General features: G+C 37.5%; 1 protein-coding gene and 1 pseudogene across 1 annotated transcript; one reads left to right on the top strand and one right to left on the bottom strand.

The window, feature by feature from the left end:
* The first annotated feature begins 303 nt into the window (after positions 1-303).
* On the top strand, positions 304-793 carry LOC110584215 (annotated as a pseudogene).
* A 15,645-nt stretch (positions 794-16,438) lies between these two features.
* Positions 16,439-17,377, bottom strand: ZFP42 (ZFP42 zinc finger protein). The gene has a single exon (XM_021694171.1). It carries the CDS (start codon positions 17,375-17,377, stop codon positions 16,439-16,441), a length of 939 nt encoding a protein of 312 aa, XP_021549846.1.
* Between the last annotated feature and the right edge of the window lie 351 nt (positions 17,378-17,728).

Genomic DNA, 17,728 nt, shown 5'->3' with positions numbered 1-17,728 from the left:
AACTTTTCTGTGAGTTTATAATTATATCAAAATAAAATATTAACCAAAAAATGCCTTCCTCTGAAAAAAACTTCATGTGGCTTAGTGTTACATATCCAAATATAATGGTTGAATGGTCAATTATTCATTGCTTACTTTGAAAAAGTTAGTTTTCAGTTGCCGAATAATTAAAAAACAACAACCCAGTGACCTAAAACAATAACAATTTATGATTTTATCTATGATCTTGAGGGCAGACTGAGTTCAGCTGGGAAGCTTTTCTTCTTCACAATGCATAAGATGAAGGTGTTCTTGGCTGCCGACATGCCATCCAGACTGAGGAAGACCTGGAAACTTCGGGGCCACGTGAGCCATGGCCATGGTCACATGGGCAAGCACCGGAAGCACCCAGGAGGCCGGGGTAATGATGGTGGCATGCATCGCCACAGGATCAACTTGGACAACTATCACCCAGGTTACTTTGGAAAAGTTGGTATGAGACATGACCACTTAAAGAGGAACCAGAGCTTCTGCACAACTGTCAACTTTGATAGACTGTGAACCTTAGTCAGTGAGCAGACACGGGTGAATGCTGCAAAAACAAGACTGGAGCTGCTCCTATCATTGATGTGGTGCGACCAGGCTACTACAAAGTTTTGGGAAAGGGAAAACTCCCAAAACAGCCTGTCATCATGAAGGCCAAATTCTTCAGTAGAAGAGCAGAGGAGAAGATTAAGGGTGTGGGGGGCGCCTGCGTTCTAGTAGCTTGAAGCCACGTGGGGGGAGGTTCATTAAATGCTAACAAGTACTTTTCAAAAAAGAAAAAAAAAGACAAAGGTATTTGTTCTGCTGTGTTCAGCTGGAAGCTCAACAGTGGCTGGACCATACATTATGGATGGTCATTTCTTAGGGCTTCTCTTCATTCAGTAGTTTAGCCTGAGCTGCTTTATAATTAATCCAAGAGGGAAAAACAAAAGCTGCCCGTTCTCTCAAAGCCTGGGCTCAGAAGTCTTAGAATGTCTCCTCCACAGTATTCTGTTATTAGAACAAGTCACAATACAGCTCATATTCAAATGGACAGGAAATAGAATCTACTCTTGATGTGAGGAGTGGTCTGTGCTTAAAGGGTTGGTTGGGAAGAATTGTTGGCAGCCATATTGGCAGGCTCTCTACCACAGCGCGCAAATCAACTTATTTAGATGACTTGGAATGTACTTATCTATGAGTATAATTTAGGAATATTGGCATATGAGATACGTGTCAAAAGAATTTTAATTTGAACGGAAGTTAACAGAATTTGTATGTGAATTCAGAACCACCAATTATAATTTTGGATTAGACGCAGTCTATTATAAATTATTTTTTCATTATAAAAGTGTCAGTGTTTGATGCATGGTAGAGAAGGATATAATGACTCTAGTTCAGGTTGGTGCCTTGACTTGTTATGAACTGCAAACTGGCTTATTCATTATTGCTTTTGCCTTATAAGTATAAATATTGACAAAGGCAAATAACATATTAAGGGGTCCAGACCCACACTCTTGAGAACTACTGACCTAAAGAAATATTCACATCTTATGCACAAGTCATACACCAGGGTTCATTGTACTATTTCTGACAATAACAAGACATTGTAAACAACTTAAATATTCTCCAATAGCAAATGGTTAAATAAAATACAGTGTATTCATATTAAGGAATACTGGGCAGCCATTAAAAAGAACGGATAGACCTTTATATACAGAGGAACTCTCTAGAATACGGTGCTACTGGTAAAACATGGTCATATAGTATTCATATCATCCCATTTTTTAAAAATCCAAATGTATCTAGACATATATAGCAAGAGTTTCACAAGGGAAATAAGGTCATACCATGCATGCTGTAAATACTTATTACAAACTTAGGTATACACACATGCACATGCATACACATGTATAGAAGGAGAGGGAAAATACTACATACTTAACAGTAGTGACATATGAAGAAAGAAATAGGGTGGTAGTGATGAGGCTAACTCTTCACTCTGTAGGTTCTTTTTTTTTTTTTTTTCAAGATTAATTCATTTACTTTAGAGAGACAGTGCACACAAGCAGAGGGAGGGGTAGAGGGAAAGAGAATCCCAAGAAGACTCTGTGCCCAGCACAGAGCCTGATGCGGGGCTCAATCCCACCACCCCGAGACCATGACCTGAGCCAAAATCAAGAGTTGGATGCTTAACTGACTGAGCTACCCAGGCACTCCTGTACGTTCTTTTTTTATGCATCATAATCATATATTACTTCCATTATTAAAAATTGAAATAAGTAGAAAGTAAATGCTTACAAACTTTTGTACAACCTATGGATTCATATAGTTTACTGGAAAGAAATTTAAGAATGAGTTACTCTCACTGATAGCTCTTTTTCTTTATTCAAGAGTAGAAGATGGAAGAATTAGAATTTTAGTGAAGCTTGCACAGAATACCCTTCATCACTCATGTATATGCCACTCTATCTGTACTTTAGTTTGTTGTTTTGTTTTGTAGTGAATAAAATATTTCTTGTTATTCCTTTCCTTAGATTTTTAAAATTCTTAGGACATGAAAAATGCATTGTATATCTTGTACTAGAGTTTACTGAAATATGGAGAGAGAGTAAAATATGGAATGAATTTCAGGCTGATCTTGTACAGTGGGTAAAATTCTCCATTGCCTATTTTGACTCATGCAAGATACTGACAAAGATTGCAGTACATAAAAACCCAAAGATTCAGAAAGTCTATAAATGAAACAACTGTTCAAAGCTATTTTGTGTTATCTGTGAGAAGGCTTCACATATAATAAGAAAATACGTAAGATAGAAGATTATAGTTTCTTTTTGTGGGCTACTTGTAAGACTCTATTTGTAATGTTGTATCTAATTTCAGGCTATTTATTAACAGATTGCCAAATAAGATTTCACTAAGTTCATTATTCATTTGGCATATATTTATTTTATGCCTATCGTGCACCAGACTCTCTCACTGGCGTTTGGGATACAGCAAAAACAAAGGTACTGAACTCATGGAATATACAAAAGTGAACCAACATTCCTGCCCTCATAGAGTTTACATTTCAGAGGGAGATAGACAATAACACAAATATATAAGTAAAATATATATTAGATGGTGATGAGTGATAAAGCAGAAAACAGAATAATGAGATAAGATCTTGCTGAGAAGTTTCCACTGGAGTAAGGACTTGATGAAGGTTATGGGGGTGGGGTAGCCGGTTGGGTGGATATCTACAAGAGTCTTCCAGGTATAAAGGCGCTGAAGTGGGAACATACTTATACATTCATTGTGGAATAAGGAGGTCAGTGTGGACAAAGAGGAGTCTGAGTGTGCAAGAGTAACACAAGAAGATAGTGGAGGGAGGGGAATTTAAAGTGGAGAGATGTTGAGGACATGTTGAGTTTGAGATTCACAGAAGACATTTAAGTGGAGGTGATAAGTAGATAGTATAAATTTGAGGAATTATGTTACCTACAGAAGATATTTAAAGGCCTAAAATGGAGGGCGCCTGGGGGCCTCAGCCTGTTAAGCGTCTTCCTTCTTCTCAGGTCATGATCTCAGAGTCCTAGGATCAAGCCCAGCATCAGACTCCCTGCTGACTCTCCCTCTCCCGCTCTCCTCCTCCCACCCCCCTGCTTGGGCTCTCTCTCTGTCTCTCTCAAATAAATAAATAAAATCTTAAAAAAAATAAATAAAATGAAGGCCTAAAACTGGATGAGATCACCAAAGAGAGTAGACCAAGAAGTGAATGTTCAAGAACTGGTTCCTGGGGGAGGGAAGTGAGCACACACACAGCTGATAAAGGACTCCTACCCATCACTTAAGACAACTCTTTAGAGGAATTTTCTCTCTCGCTTCAGAAAACTGAAAATATCTTTTAAAGTTCATCATATATATATATATATATATATATATATATATATATATCTCCAAAGAATGAGCAATTCCATTTCTAATTATATTCAGAAGAAATGAGAACATTTTTTTTTTCCCAAAAGACATAAGAATATTCATAGCAGTATTATTTCTAACAGCCCTAAACCAGAAACTTCCCACATGCCCTTAACAGTAACAGTGGTGTTGGAGGTCAGCAGAGTGTTTACCTTTCGGGTGAGGGTGGATAATGTCTGGAAGGGGGCAAGTGGAATGCAAACCACTTCGGTTCTAGACATTTTTCTGCATCTAATACAACAAAAAAGGATTTGCATTAAAAAAATTGGTGAAAGAATGGTTTTTGCTCTAAGAATACTTATTATTTCTTGTCAGTACATGTCCTAGAATTGACCTTTCCAAAGTTCATTTTTTTAACGTATAGTTAATCCCTGCCTACTTACTACATGCTAGATATTATACTAGGCACTGGCGATACAGAGATAAACAAAAAGATTTAGTTTCTCTCACTTCATGCTGTTTAGTGTAGTTTATTTACCTGGAGCAAAAGAATATTACTGTCACCATTTCCATATAAGCTTTCACCAGAATTCATTGATGGAATGCTCTGTGGTCCAATTTTTTGTTTGTTCATTCCTTTTAACTATTTCCTTGATCAGAAAGTCCCTATACTTAGATAAAACTTTGTATGTCAGAATCTCCTACTAGTCTCCAGAGGTTAGTGATGTCAAATTTACTTGTTTCCAAGGTAAGATATTTAAATTTGATCATATCTAAGCTCTTATTGAGACTACATTTCTTCTGAGTTTTTTTCCTTAATGAGTGAGTGATCTATGAAAACGCATGCTCTACATTTTCTTCCTTGAAGACTTGTGTGAGACATTATCAGTTCCCCATATTTCTTCTGGAAGGACACAAAAGGGACATCATTATCTACTCCCCTATCTTTAAATGTGAGAAGCATGTGTCCAATTAAATCTAGTGCTTCCTCTTCATTGTTCTGTATGAATAATTAACCTTTCTAAGTGCTGACATCAGGAAGGTTTTGAATCCCCCTTTCTTCCAAGGGAAAAATAAAATGAAGAATGGAACTGATGCTTCTTTGGAATGTTCTTTTTAATCATTTTGAAAGATGGTTAATAATAATAAAGTATGAGTGTTAAAATCCAACACGTTGATTCTGAAAAGTATTATTTTATTTATTCCTTGGTGATAATGATTTTATTATTAATGCGGGCTTCTCTAAAGTAATAATGTTCTCTAATGCAATCATTTGGAACAATATGGTCACCAATCTACTTTCATTAGTCACATGGGAACATTATAAATCAATTTATATGATCTTTGCAATTGAAACTTGCTGGAAGCCAGCTGTGTCAATTTCTCTTAATTATCATCCTTTTAAACCTCATTCTTTCTGTAAGTAAGATATGCACTTTAGGACTTTTTTTTTTTTTTTAATAGTTTAAATTGGTCTGCTCATCCTCCTACAGGTCTCTTACAAGGTTTTTGCCCCTCTCAGTTGATTTATAATGTAACCTTGAAACAAGGAGAAGCATTAGTCGCCTACTGTTTTAATAAATGGATTGTCAGCTATTTTACAACTATGGTTATTTCTTTGACTAGAGAAATTTCTAGATAGCAGGTCTTTGAATTCCTAATTATTTTAAAGATTGGCTGGACATTCTCGAGTATATCTATCTTCTGTGCAAATAAATATTTGCTAGAGAGTAAATGGCTTTGCTCTGTTTTGATTTTGATTTTATCTATTTCAAGTTTGTCATAGACTTACTAGTCAATCTGGTGGGTTGAAACTACTCACATTTAACCTATTAAAATACTGTTTATCCTCTCTGATTTACTTATTTTGCAACAAAGTTGAACTATCTTAAGAAATCCATAAAATTGTGGAATGCGAATTCTTAGCTTCCCCAGTCAAATTCGAGTAAGTTCACTTTTCACAGTGATTTTTGTTTTTATCCCAACACACACAATGAGTCTCATCTTAAACTAAATGTATCACATAGTTTCTCCTTGCTCTTCCTCCTGCATTTCTAAGAAGCTTCCATGTCCCTTCCTGGTATCACAACCTATCCACTCTTCCAAGTTGGAAACCTAAAGACCATTCTAGACGCTTCTTCCTCCCCTCATCCATCACCATGGCCTGATAATTTCACCTATGTATTACCTTACTCGTCTCTCTCCTCTTTATCCCTACAGTAGCTGCCTTTTCTCAGGCTTTCCATACCTCTTCCAAACAGACCTGACTTCTCAGTCTATTCTTCTCCCCTGCTTCACAGATGCTCACATCCACAGGTCACACGATAGTGTTAGTTGTAACATGCAGATCTGAATGTATTGCTCTTCTGAGTAAACTCATTGACTTTTAAGGAACATATTCACCAGTGGGTTCCTTCTAGCTGGTAAAATTGTTAGTGTATTTACCTTTTATTTATGCTTTATACTTTGCTACGTTTCTCGAAAATGATCTCAGTTCTTAAAACAACAGCAATTAAAACCAAACCAAACAAAAAACCCCAAGTGACCTAGAACTCTCCCTTCAATGGCCTAAGTTTCTACATGTGAGAATTTAAAGCTCCTCGGCACGGCAGAAGATCGCTTGAGCCCAAGGTGCCTGTGCACGCCTCCAGTCTATTCTCTTGAAGTTCTTGCCCAGCATTTATTCCTGCCTGTGCAATGCTGTTTCGTGCCTCTGTGCTTTGCTCTTTATTCTTTCCTCTCACTGCACTTCTGCGAAGTGGCCTGTGTAACCTGCTCAAGTTACCATAACAACATGCCACAGATTGGGTGGCTTAAACAACAGACATTTATTTTCTCACATTCTGTAGGCCTGAAGTCCAAGATCAAGGTGTCGGCAGGTTCGTTTTTTTTGTTTTTTTGTTTTTCCTGAGGTCTCTCTTGGCTTTTAGATAGCTGCCTTCCCGCTGTGTCCTCACAAGACCATTCCTCAGTAGGCACGCATCCTTGGTGTCTCTTCTGTGTGTCCAAATTTTCTCTTCTTATAAAGACACCAGCCCATGGGCGCCTGGGTGGCTCAGTCGTTAAGCATCTGCCTTCGGCTCAGGTCATGATCCCAGGGTCCTGGGATCAAGTCCCACATCGGGCTCTCCCTGCTCAGTGGGAAGCCTGCTTCTCCCTCTCCCACTCCCCCTGGTTGTGTTCCTGTTCTCGCTCTCTCTGTCATATAAATAAATAAAATCTTAAAAAAAAAAAAAAGACACCAGCCCGATTGAATCAGGGCCCATCCTAACCACCTCATTTTACCTGAACCACATTGTAAAAGCTTTATCTCATATTCTGAGGTACTAGAGGTTCAGGCTTCAACTATGGATTTTGGCAAAGACACATTCAGCTCCATTTTACATGGCATTTTGTGCTCACACAACATGCCATTTTATGCTCACACTGCACCTTTCATTTTCAAAGCACTTCGCAAATGTGAATGTATATCTTTATTATTTAAAACACTCTCAAATAGACACCTATAATTTCCTCCAAAACCGAGGCCATGGTTTTTGCAATCGTGTCCCTAAGTCATTATTAGTACTAATAAAGCAATAATAACAATAAAACAGTAATTTATCTTTCTTACCTTTTACTGTATTATCTTAACATGACTCGTTTATCATATGTCAACACCATTAGATTAGAACATACTTTCAGAAATAAAAAGGGTTTTAGAATTATATTCTAGAAATAGAACTCTTTGCATTTGCATCTTGCTATCTTGTCATTCACATGTTGCTAGTTATAGCACTCAGAGTATTTTGTGGGTCTCAGACCCCACTTGTAACGGATGTACCTAGTGGTCTCAAATATTACCCAGGCTAGAGGTCCTCAAAAAGACAGTGAATTTTCCTAAAACTGCAAAACACCACTTGATGGACCTGAATTACATCTACAGACCAGGCAGAAGGACTATCTTGAAGGTCTCCACTGATGCAGATTAGGACAAGGGGAACATTGAGTCCCACCCCCACTTATTATCTCAGAAAGAAACTAAAAATCAAGAACTTGGTAAAAATTCTTAAAATTATGAATACTCTTTGTATGTTATTTTCACTTTATCCAAAAATATCTGACAATAAAGGAGTGCTAACATTTGTAAGGAAAACTTGGGGGGAAACCTAGACTTAGAGGGATGCCATCAATTCTTTTTTTTTTTTTTTTTTTTAAAGCTTATTTATTTATTTAATTCATGAGAGACAGAGCGAGAGAGAAAGGCAGAGGGAGACGCAGGCTCCCAAAGAGCAGGGAGCCCGATGCGGGACTCGATCCCAGGACCCTGGGATCATGACCTGAGCCGAAGGCAGACGCTTAACCATCTGAGCCACCCAGGCGCCCAGGATGCCATCAATTCTAATTGAGGACACTGTTGTGGCTTTGCCTGGGGAACCAAGGGGAAGCTGTACTACTGTGAGAAAGATCTCTGAATTGTCTTGTTCCTTTAATAACAGAACATGTCTGTGGAGGCTGGCTGGTGTAAGGGAGAGAAGGTGAACTGGGCTTGGTAAATACCAGATCTACCCACTTTAAAGCTGCCCTTGGAAAACCTTCGAATGTGTAAGTCACAGGGGTTCAAGTTTTAGAAAACAAATGAAACTCCAAGATGCTGACCTTAAATATTTTCATCTTCAACACACTTTAAAGTATATATGCTCATTAAGGAAAAAAACCTGATAATCTGTATCAGCCACCTATAATGTGCTATAAGATTAAAAGAATCTTAAGGGGCAGGACCATAGTTTTGACACAGTACACCCACTAGAAGTCATATTTATAATACACAGAATAATATCATCTCACATTCATTTCTTAGGCACTTCAGCTCAGGACTTTTTTGTCTGGTGTCTCATTTAACCTTCACAACATCTCTGATAGGTATTATTCCTATTTTACAGATGACTGGAAGTTCAGAGAAGTTATGTGATTTGCCCAAAGTCACACAGTTTTCTGTGTGATGAAATTGAACTTCCACTCAGTTTGCCTGATTCGGATGTCTGTGTTCTTAACCCTGGCTATCTAATCTCCTGAGTGTTTGATGTGCTTAGTTATTACTTTTGATGCAAGGTCTGTAAAATAGTTAGTAAGACCATATGAGTTTGCATAAGTGATTATTAAAGTAACAGCTTTATTGAGATGTAATTCACATATCATAAAATTCATCCTTTCAAAGTATACAGGGGTTTTTTAGTGCATTCACAGTTCTACAGTAATCAGATAGAAACACTTTTTATCATACCAAAAATAAGCGATTAGTGGTCACTGTCTATTCTCTCCGTGTCCTAGACCTTGGCAACCGCTAATCCACTTTCAATTTCTTTGGGTTTGTCTATTTCGAATGTTTCAAGTAAATGGAATCCTACAATATAGGGATTTTTGTGTCGGGCTTCTTTAACTTCTTTAACTTACCATGTCTTAAAGGCTCATCCATGTTGTAACACGTTCCCTTTTATGGCTGACATAACAATCCATTGTATGGATATACCAAATTTTGTTTATCCACTTATCAGTTGGAGGGCATTTGGCTTATTTCCATTTTTTGGCTACTATGAATTATGCCATTATGAGCATTCATACACAAATTTTTGTGTGAACAGAGTTTTACATCTCTCTAGGAGTGAACTTGCTGAGTCATGTAATAATCATGCTTGACATTCTGAGGAACTACTGAAGTGTTTTCCAAAGGGACTGCACCATTTTACATTCCCACCCGAAGTGAATGAAGGTTCAGATTTCTCCACTTTCTGGCCAACACTTCTATTTTTTGTTGTTGGTTTTTATAGCCATTCTAGTGAGTGTGAAGTGGTATGATTGTGGTTTTGATTTGCATTTCCCTAGTGACTGAGGTTGAGCATCTTTACGTGAGCTTATTGGCCATTTATAGATCTTCTCTGAAGAAATGTCTATTCAAGCCCTATGCTCATTTTTTAAATTGGATTATTTGTCTTTTGATTGTGTCTGTCACTTTTCTATTTTTACTACTGCTTGGAAATACTTTTAGTTATGTCAAGTCAAGCATTTATTCAAACATCCATTAATCATTTATGGTGTACTATGCCTGTGCTGGAAATAAAAAGTCCAGTAAGACATGTCTTATCTCCTGTGGATTATTGCAACAGCTGCCTGTTTTTCTACTCCCCAATCAATCTTTTACCCTGAATCCCAAATGATTTTTCTAAAAAGCAAATTTGATCATATCACTTACTTATTTCCTTCAATGCTTTCTTTACTGACTATAAGAGAAAATTCTAACTTTTAAAGATGGTTTTATAACACCTTCAAAATTTGTTCCTCGCCCATCTCTACGAGATCTTTTGTGTGTCCATCCTATATCCCCGTATGGGATAACTTCAGGGGCCTCCCTATTTAAATACTCCATCTAGACATACTGAGGTTAGTAAGCAAGGAGAGTAAGTGGGTCCTCTGTCAGAAACCAAAACCAGGTCTCAGGTGAAAACTAATCACTGGAGCTTTTCCCTTAACTCTGGATCCCAAACAGGTGGATATCTCTTAAACCTGTGACCTGAGAATGCAAGCTGTATGGTGTTTTTCTCTTGCCTCTAATGGGATTTTTAAATGTCCAGCCTCATCTCATTTTCACTGAAAATGAATAAAGGAAGAGTTGTGCGCTCATGCTTGGGTCAGTGTCAAAACGGAGTATGGCCCTTTAAGGACAGCGGTGGAGGCTGTAGTAATTGTCTTCCCACCCAGGAAGACATAAACTGCTGGTCAAGAGAAACTTCCTCCCAAGGGGAGACTCTCCATCACCCTTTAGAGAAACTGAGTTTTAGTTTTATTAAAGGCAGCTGTAGTTTCCTTAAATATCTGACCAAATAGCTCAGTCTCTATTGGTCTAGGAAAAAGGAACTCACTACCTACCTCGCTGTTATGACTTCCTGAAATTAAATCTAGTATATAAATTTGAAAATATATAAATTCCTTTTGAACTTAGGCATAAACTAATTATATGGTAAGATCTATGTACATACATATGTATGTATATATAAACACATGTACACACAACACTCATTACACAAATGCAGAGTGGAGACTATAAAGTCAAGTAACAAATCTGTTTGTATCTCTTACTGCACAATGAACAAAAACCAAAATTCAAGTGACTTAAAACAGTCATCTTTTCAGCTTTATTGATGTATAATTGGCAAAGAAAATGTATTTAAAGTGTACACTGTGTTTGATATAAGTATACATTGTTAAAGGACTCCTCCCATCTAGTTCATACATCCATCGCCTCACATATAATGTTCTCACCATATGTATACTAAGTTCTACTCTCAGCAGATTTCAACTATATATAATACAGTGTTATCAGCTATAGTTACCACGTAAACAACCATTTCATTTTGTTCATCGTTTTGTAGGTCAGAAAGTTGGAAATGGACTATCCAGGTAGTTTGCCTACAGTTCAGCTGGTGTCACTTGGGGTGACGGGCTGGCTGATCCTACAAGATAGCCCCTCACTATTGCTTGGCCTTGTTCTCGCTCGCCAGGTCTTATCTTATAGGCCTCAACATGTGGCTTGGATTTTGCCTAGGATGGTGGTATTAGGGTAGTTATAATAGCAGTTAGTTACTAAGAGAGCAGGGCAGTAGCTACCAGGCCTCTTAAAAGCTAGGCCTGACATTGGCATAGCTATTAAGGTACCATTTACATCTGACTCTTATTGATCAAGACATTCACAGACCAGCAGAAACTCAAAGGGAGGGGAAATAGACTCCAACTCTCAATGGGAGGAATAGGAAAGAATTTGCAGCCATCTTTAATCTGCCCTAAGTAGAAGATCTATTAGGCATATATACCTGATAAACACAAAAGATTTCCACCTCCCCTCCCACACATGGAAATATCAGTACCGGGCTGAAGCCTCAGTAGTTTGCAAATGTTTTGGTTGCCTTAGATAAAGGTGAAGTGGTTATTACATATATTGTATGTAACTTTATTTAATGGTCATGATAATCAGAATTCTTTAAAGTTTTATCCCTTCTTTGATTTGTGCATGTGTATTTTAGGACCAACATTTTGAGCTGCAGGAAGTGTGAACTATGCTTTTATGACACATACCTGAGATCTTAGGAGCATTAAAAAATAGTTTATTAATGCCCAGGGTATCATTCTAGCTTACCTAATACCTTTGATTTACTAAAGTCACAGTTATGTTGGCTTCTTTTATGGACATAACTTTAGCCACATGGTAAAGCAAAGCTTTGTACAGGTGTTTTCACATGTCTGGTCCACTGAAATCTAAGAGACTCAACCCTGGGGTCACAGAGAGAAGCAGCGAAAGACATAATAAAAACCACATGTTAACCATTAATGTTCATTTACCAAATCCTACTTAAACTCTTGCACTCTCAAAGCTAATTTCATCCAATTGCCTTTTAATTATAGTCTCTTGCTCAGAGTTGCAAATATAATGGCTTTTTAATATATCTTGCACTGTTCTGTGTCCAATGTAGGATGTAATCATGCAATTTATTCAGAGCTAGTGCATGAGGTAATTAAAACATAAGCACACACAGATTTCTGCACACGCATATTCCACTGAAAAGAATCTGTCAAATTGCTTTTGTATAAAATTATTTTTTAGATAGAATATGATAGAAATCCTGTGTCTGCTAATTTATGTTTGTAGCCAAGGTGAAATAAATCAAATATGACTGGGAGATCTGTATACATATCAGAGAATGAGGTAAAAGAAACCGTTTTAAAGTAGGAATGTCTCAACACACTGTTAATTAATCATAGTCTTGGTAGATATAATTCTCAATGCAGGTTAGTGCTTCATTATCCAAGATGTTAGGACATGAACAGACCCTCAGTCTCTTGCCCCTTTTGAAGAAAGACAGGGAAAAAAGTGAGACTTAAGATAATTATCACTATTAATAAAAATGATCAAGTAATATAACAATTTTTAGTGGTAATTGCTTTTGGAGTTAAGAGTTGATATATGCATGGGCAACAAATATATATTTCTTTCAATGAGCAAATGAACACTTTAGTGAAGTTGTTCACCCTATCTCACAGTAACCAGGAGATTTTATATAAAGACAATTAGCTGTTTTTAAATTATATATAATTTTAAGAACTTTGTAACTAGTTTTTTAAAAAGCATATTAAGCTATATTTTTACATTTATTCATTCTATAATTTATTAAGTGCCAACTAACTATGACCTATGTGTTGGAGATACCAAGAAAGTGATGGGCTTTAAGATTTTCATTTTTCTGTGGAAAGCCATTTCTCTGGTGTTATCTTCTGACTATTAATGTTTGGCCATAAAAAAGAAAAAAAAATGATATGGGCCATGAATCCAAATACCACATGAAAACAGAAAAATATTTGTTCATTTATCAGGATTTGGGGTTTGCAACATGCTGGTACCTGGAGCCGTGAAAATCTAGATGGACTGATTTCCTTTTTCAGTTTTCTCTGGGTATGTACTCACACATCTTGTGTTCATTCTTGGAATACAAATGTAGAAAAGTGTATTATTTCCTTTCCAAAACATTATTAAGATTTTAGACAACATATCTGCAATAGCTAATTTCCTTTTCTGTTCCTTTTTCAATTTTTCATCCACATGCGTTCTCCCTTTTACATTCGTAGCAGTTTTAGGGGTGTGCTTTGGGAAACAAAACAGCTAGAAGGCTAGCCAAGGAGCATCCTATTCCCAAATCAGAATTTAACTAAGCCTTGGAATCCAGATACACACTTTCTCAAATTGGTATTTCTTGTACAATTAAGCTTTACGGTTGTAAATACTGAGCTTTGGGCCCCTCAGCTCCAGAAAGAATAATCTACAGAAGTAGACCAGCCTCTACAAAGGGGAAGTCGATCTTGATCCCTCTTGATGCCCTGAGTCCCAGGTCTCAAGAGCTTGCTGCCTAAACCCCGCCATTGACTTTAGTTTTGACTGCTCCCTATTTAATCTTGCCTTTTTGCTTAGCCTATAGAGATTCTATGTCCTAATTCAACTCCTGAGGTAGAAATCCAGAGGACCAAATCAAACACATTAATGTTAAAGCAAAAACCAGATAAACATATGCTCCATCACCTTGATCAATACCAAATTCCCATCCTAAATTCTATACTCAGGTGTTTGACTTAGAGGAAATTCCAAATTTATGAATGGATTATATATCCAATGTTCATTTTGACCTAGAAACTCAGGACACACATTCCTACAGAAATGATGGTATAAATGTCATACCAAATATATTATAAATAAAAAATTAAGTTTCTGTAATATTCCATACTAACAGTTTGCTCAATGAGGTGAAAATATAAGCCCTTCCATTTTTTAAATGCTTTGAAGTCATGTGATTGTACATTTTGGCATTTCTCAAATCAAAATTAATGTTAAAGTTTATCTGCTTATATACTGTTTTGTTATTTTTTTTTTTTCTGAAAGCTGTTAAATTTATGGTACATACTATCATTACTTCCAATGGGGTCTTAAATCTTAACATCAAATATGGTTTGTTAACTACTGAGTATTTATAATATTAATGTGGGGGGGGTGCATTCCAAGTTTGATAGCTGCATATATTCTGCACATCATTAAGATTATTTCAATCAGGGATTCAGTTAATCCCTATATTGAAGCTATAGTTTTTTTATCAGCCACCTCTGGACGAAACAATTCCTCCCTTTTTTTTTTTTTTAAGATTTTATTTATTTATTTGACAGAGAGAGACACAGCGAGAGAGGGAACACAAGCAGGGGGAGTGGGAGAGGGGGAAGCAGGCTCCCCGCAGAGCAGGGAGCCCGATGCGGGACTCGATCCCAGGACCCTGGGATCATGACCTGAGCTGAAGGCAGTCGTTTAACCAACTGAGCCACCCAGGTGCCCCCAGTTCCTCCCTCTTACCCAGAATATTTAACCACTTACTCTGAATTTTCTTCCACAGCATGTAAATACCCCAGATTCTGTCCCAGAGTATCTCTTTTATTAATTTTAGTATCTATTAACAACAAACCTCCTCCTACTCTGTGGCTTTCCTCTGGCTGTGGCCCTATTTCCTTCCCTTTACAGTCAGGGTTTCTTTAAGGGTATATGCATACTTTCTACTGAATGAATAGAGGTATCATGATTTATGCAACCTGTTGCCTTTTAATGGACATTTAAGATATGAAGTTAATACTATTAAAAATGTGCTTAATATCCTTGAACAAATATCTCTGTACATCCGTGCAAATGTTTCTGTAGAATACAATTCCAGAAATGAAATTATTTGGTCTAAGGAAATGCACATTACAGGTTGAACTGTGAACCCCCCAACATTTGTGTCAAAATCCTAGCCCTAATACCCCAGAATGTAGCCTTATTTAGAGATGGGGTCTTTATGGAGGTGGTCAAGTTAAAATGAGATTATTAGGATGGGTTCTAATCAGTATGACTGGTATCTTGGTAAGAGGGAATCTGGGGACATGGACATGCAGAGGAAAGAGATGAGCACGTGAGGGAAAACAACCATGTAAACATGAAGATGATCATCTATAAACCAAGGGGTGAAGCCAGGTATAGATCCTTCCTTCATGACGCTTAAAAGGAACTAACCCTGCCAACACCTTGATTTTGGACTTCTCCCCCCCCAGTACTGAAATATTAACCTTTGCAATGTTTTGTTAGTTTCAAAGACAAATATATGGTACTGCCTTTCAATACCCACCTCTAATTTTTTATTTTTTTTATTTATTTTTTTATTTTTTAAAGATTTTATTTATTTATTTGAGAGAGAGAGAATGAGAAACAGAGAGCATGAGAGGGAGGAGGGTCAGAGGGAGAAGCAGACTCCCTGCCGAGCAGGGAGCCTGATGCGGGACTCGATCCCGGGACTCCAGGATCATGACCTGAGCCGAAGGCAGTCGCTTAACCAACTGAGCCACCCAGGCGCCCCCCACCTCTGATTTTTTAAATCCAGATTCAGCAATATCTCTGGGTTTTTATTTCCTTTTAAAATATCTAAAATGATTCTAATGAATTGACACTATCAGATAACCATTCAAATCTAGCTATGTGATTTCAATAGTTTTCTACGATGATAAAAAAGGATTAAAAATATATCGAACTTTTAAACATGTTTACTCATTCACTTACTGACAATCTACTGCAAAATTTTCATTCTCTAGGATTATCACACGTTGCATGAAGTTTATTCCTAAAAGGCAAAAAGCTAAACAATTGGAAACTAGACTTTAAAAACAAAGTTAATTTCATATTTATAGCATGTGAAAATAAGTCCCATATCCAGTAATCTAATTCATAATGTACTAAGGATTATGCTTTTGAAGTAAAGTCATTACTGACCTTCTTGTTGGAAACACACTGTTAATTCTATACAGTGTAAAATGGTGTCAAACTACTGGAGCATCATAGTACATTAAAACAAAAATATACCATGTAGGGTTGCAATTGCTTTAAAAAAGCTCTTTTCCGGAGATGATAATAAGGTACATTTGTCCCCAAATCACTCTTTTGTTAATATGCTTATCCTGTTAAAGGATTACTTTCCATCTTCTCTTTCATTTTGTTGGTCTTTGCATGAGTTAAGATGTGAACTTTCAGGTTATTTGACTGAATAAACCTCTTGTGACAGCTTTCAAAGGGGCACACAAAACGTTTCTCCCCAGTGTGGATGCGGACGTGCGTGCGCAAATTGTAGTCCAGAGAAAAGCGTTTTCCGCACCCTTCAAAAGTGCACTGAAATGGCTTCTCTCCAGTATGAACCAGAAAATGTCTTTTTAGTTTCGCATTCTCATTGAATGCTTTCCCACATTCTGCACATACGTGATCTCGAGGACCGTGGACAAGGAGATGCTTTCTCAGGGAAGCTCTATTCTTCAACTTTTTTGGGCATCCACTGTGAGGACAAACAATTCTTTCTGGAGCCTCATATTCCTTATCTTTTGTTGGCTTCTTTCTAGCAAATTCTGCAGACTGTTTAGGATCTGATAAGTCAATGCTGGGTATTCCTCCAGAAGGAAGCTTCTTGCCTATTACATACTCAGAACACTCAAGCTGTGAATTCTCTCTAACAATCTGTTGAGGAAGTTCTTGTTTTGCCCCTTTCTGTGTGGATTTCAAGGATTTTTCCAGAAGTGAGCTTGCTGTAAGAACCTGTTGAGAAAGCTCTTGCTCTGATCCTTCTTCCAGGTAGTCAAGGGACGAGTCTTCTTCCCGAATGGGTTCAGAAAACTCACCTCTAATTATGCATTCTATGTAACAGTCAGAGAAGGAGTCTTCTCTAACAACCAGATGGCTCGTCTCAAAGAACACACCTTCATCTTCCAAGGCCCATGTTGTGTTGGGAAGTTCCTTCTGGACTGGCCGTGGCTTAGATGGCCTTGGCTTATCCCTCCCGAAGGCTCTTCTACCCAGGCCTTTCTGGCCACAAGTTTTTGCCCTCTTCTTCAGTTGCTGGGCCATAGTGTCCTGCCTGCTTCTTCCTTGAATATTTGCACCAGGATATATCAACCACTTCCAAGTGACAGTGATCTGAGTAAGCTGTCTTCAGCAAACACCTCCTTTGAGATAGTAACCTTGAGATAAAATATAGTCCAACTTTAGAACCACTGTCAGAAAATGACCTAAAAAAAATGGCCTCAAATTCACTTTTCAGTAACAAAATGGTTGCATTGCCTTCTTCTCTGACAAACCCAAGGAAGAGAATGAACTGTGACATAGGATGTAGGTCCTAATTCTATCTTATGTGGGTATCCCCACAAATTATCTGACCTCTCCAACTGACCACCTCACGTTATTGGGCACTCACTATGT

Source organism: Neomonachus schauinslandi, chromosome 2, assembly GCF_002201575.2.
Source record: "Neomonachus schauinslandi chromosome 2, ASM220157v2, whole genome shotgun sequence".
NCBI lineage: Eukaryota > Metazoa > Chordata > Mammalia > Carnivora > Phocidae > Neomonachus > Neomonachus schauinslandi.
Note: the sequence above shows the minus strand (reverse complement) of the source record. Positions and strands in the feature narration are given on the sequence as shown.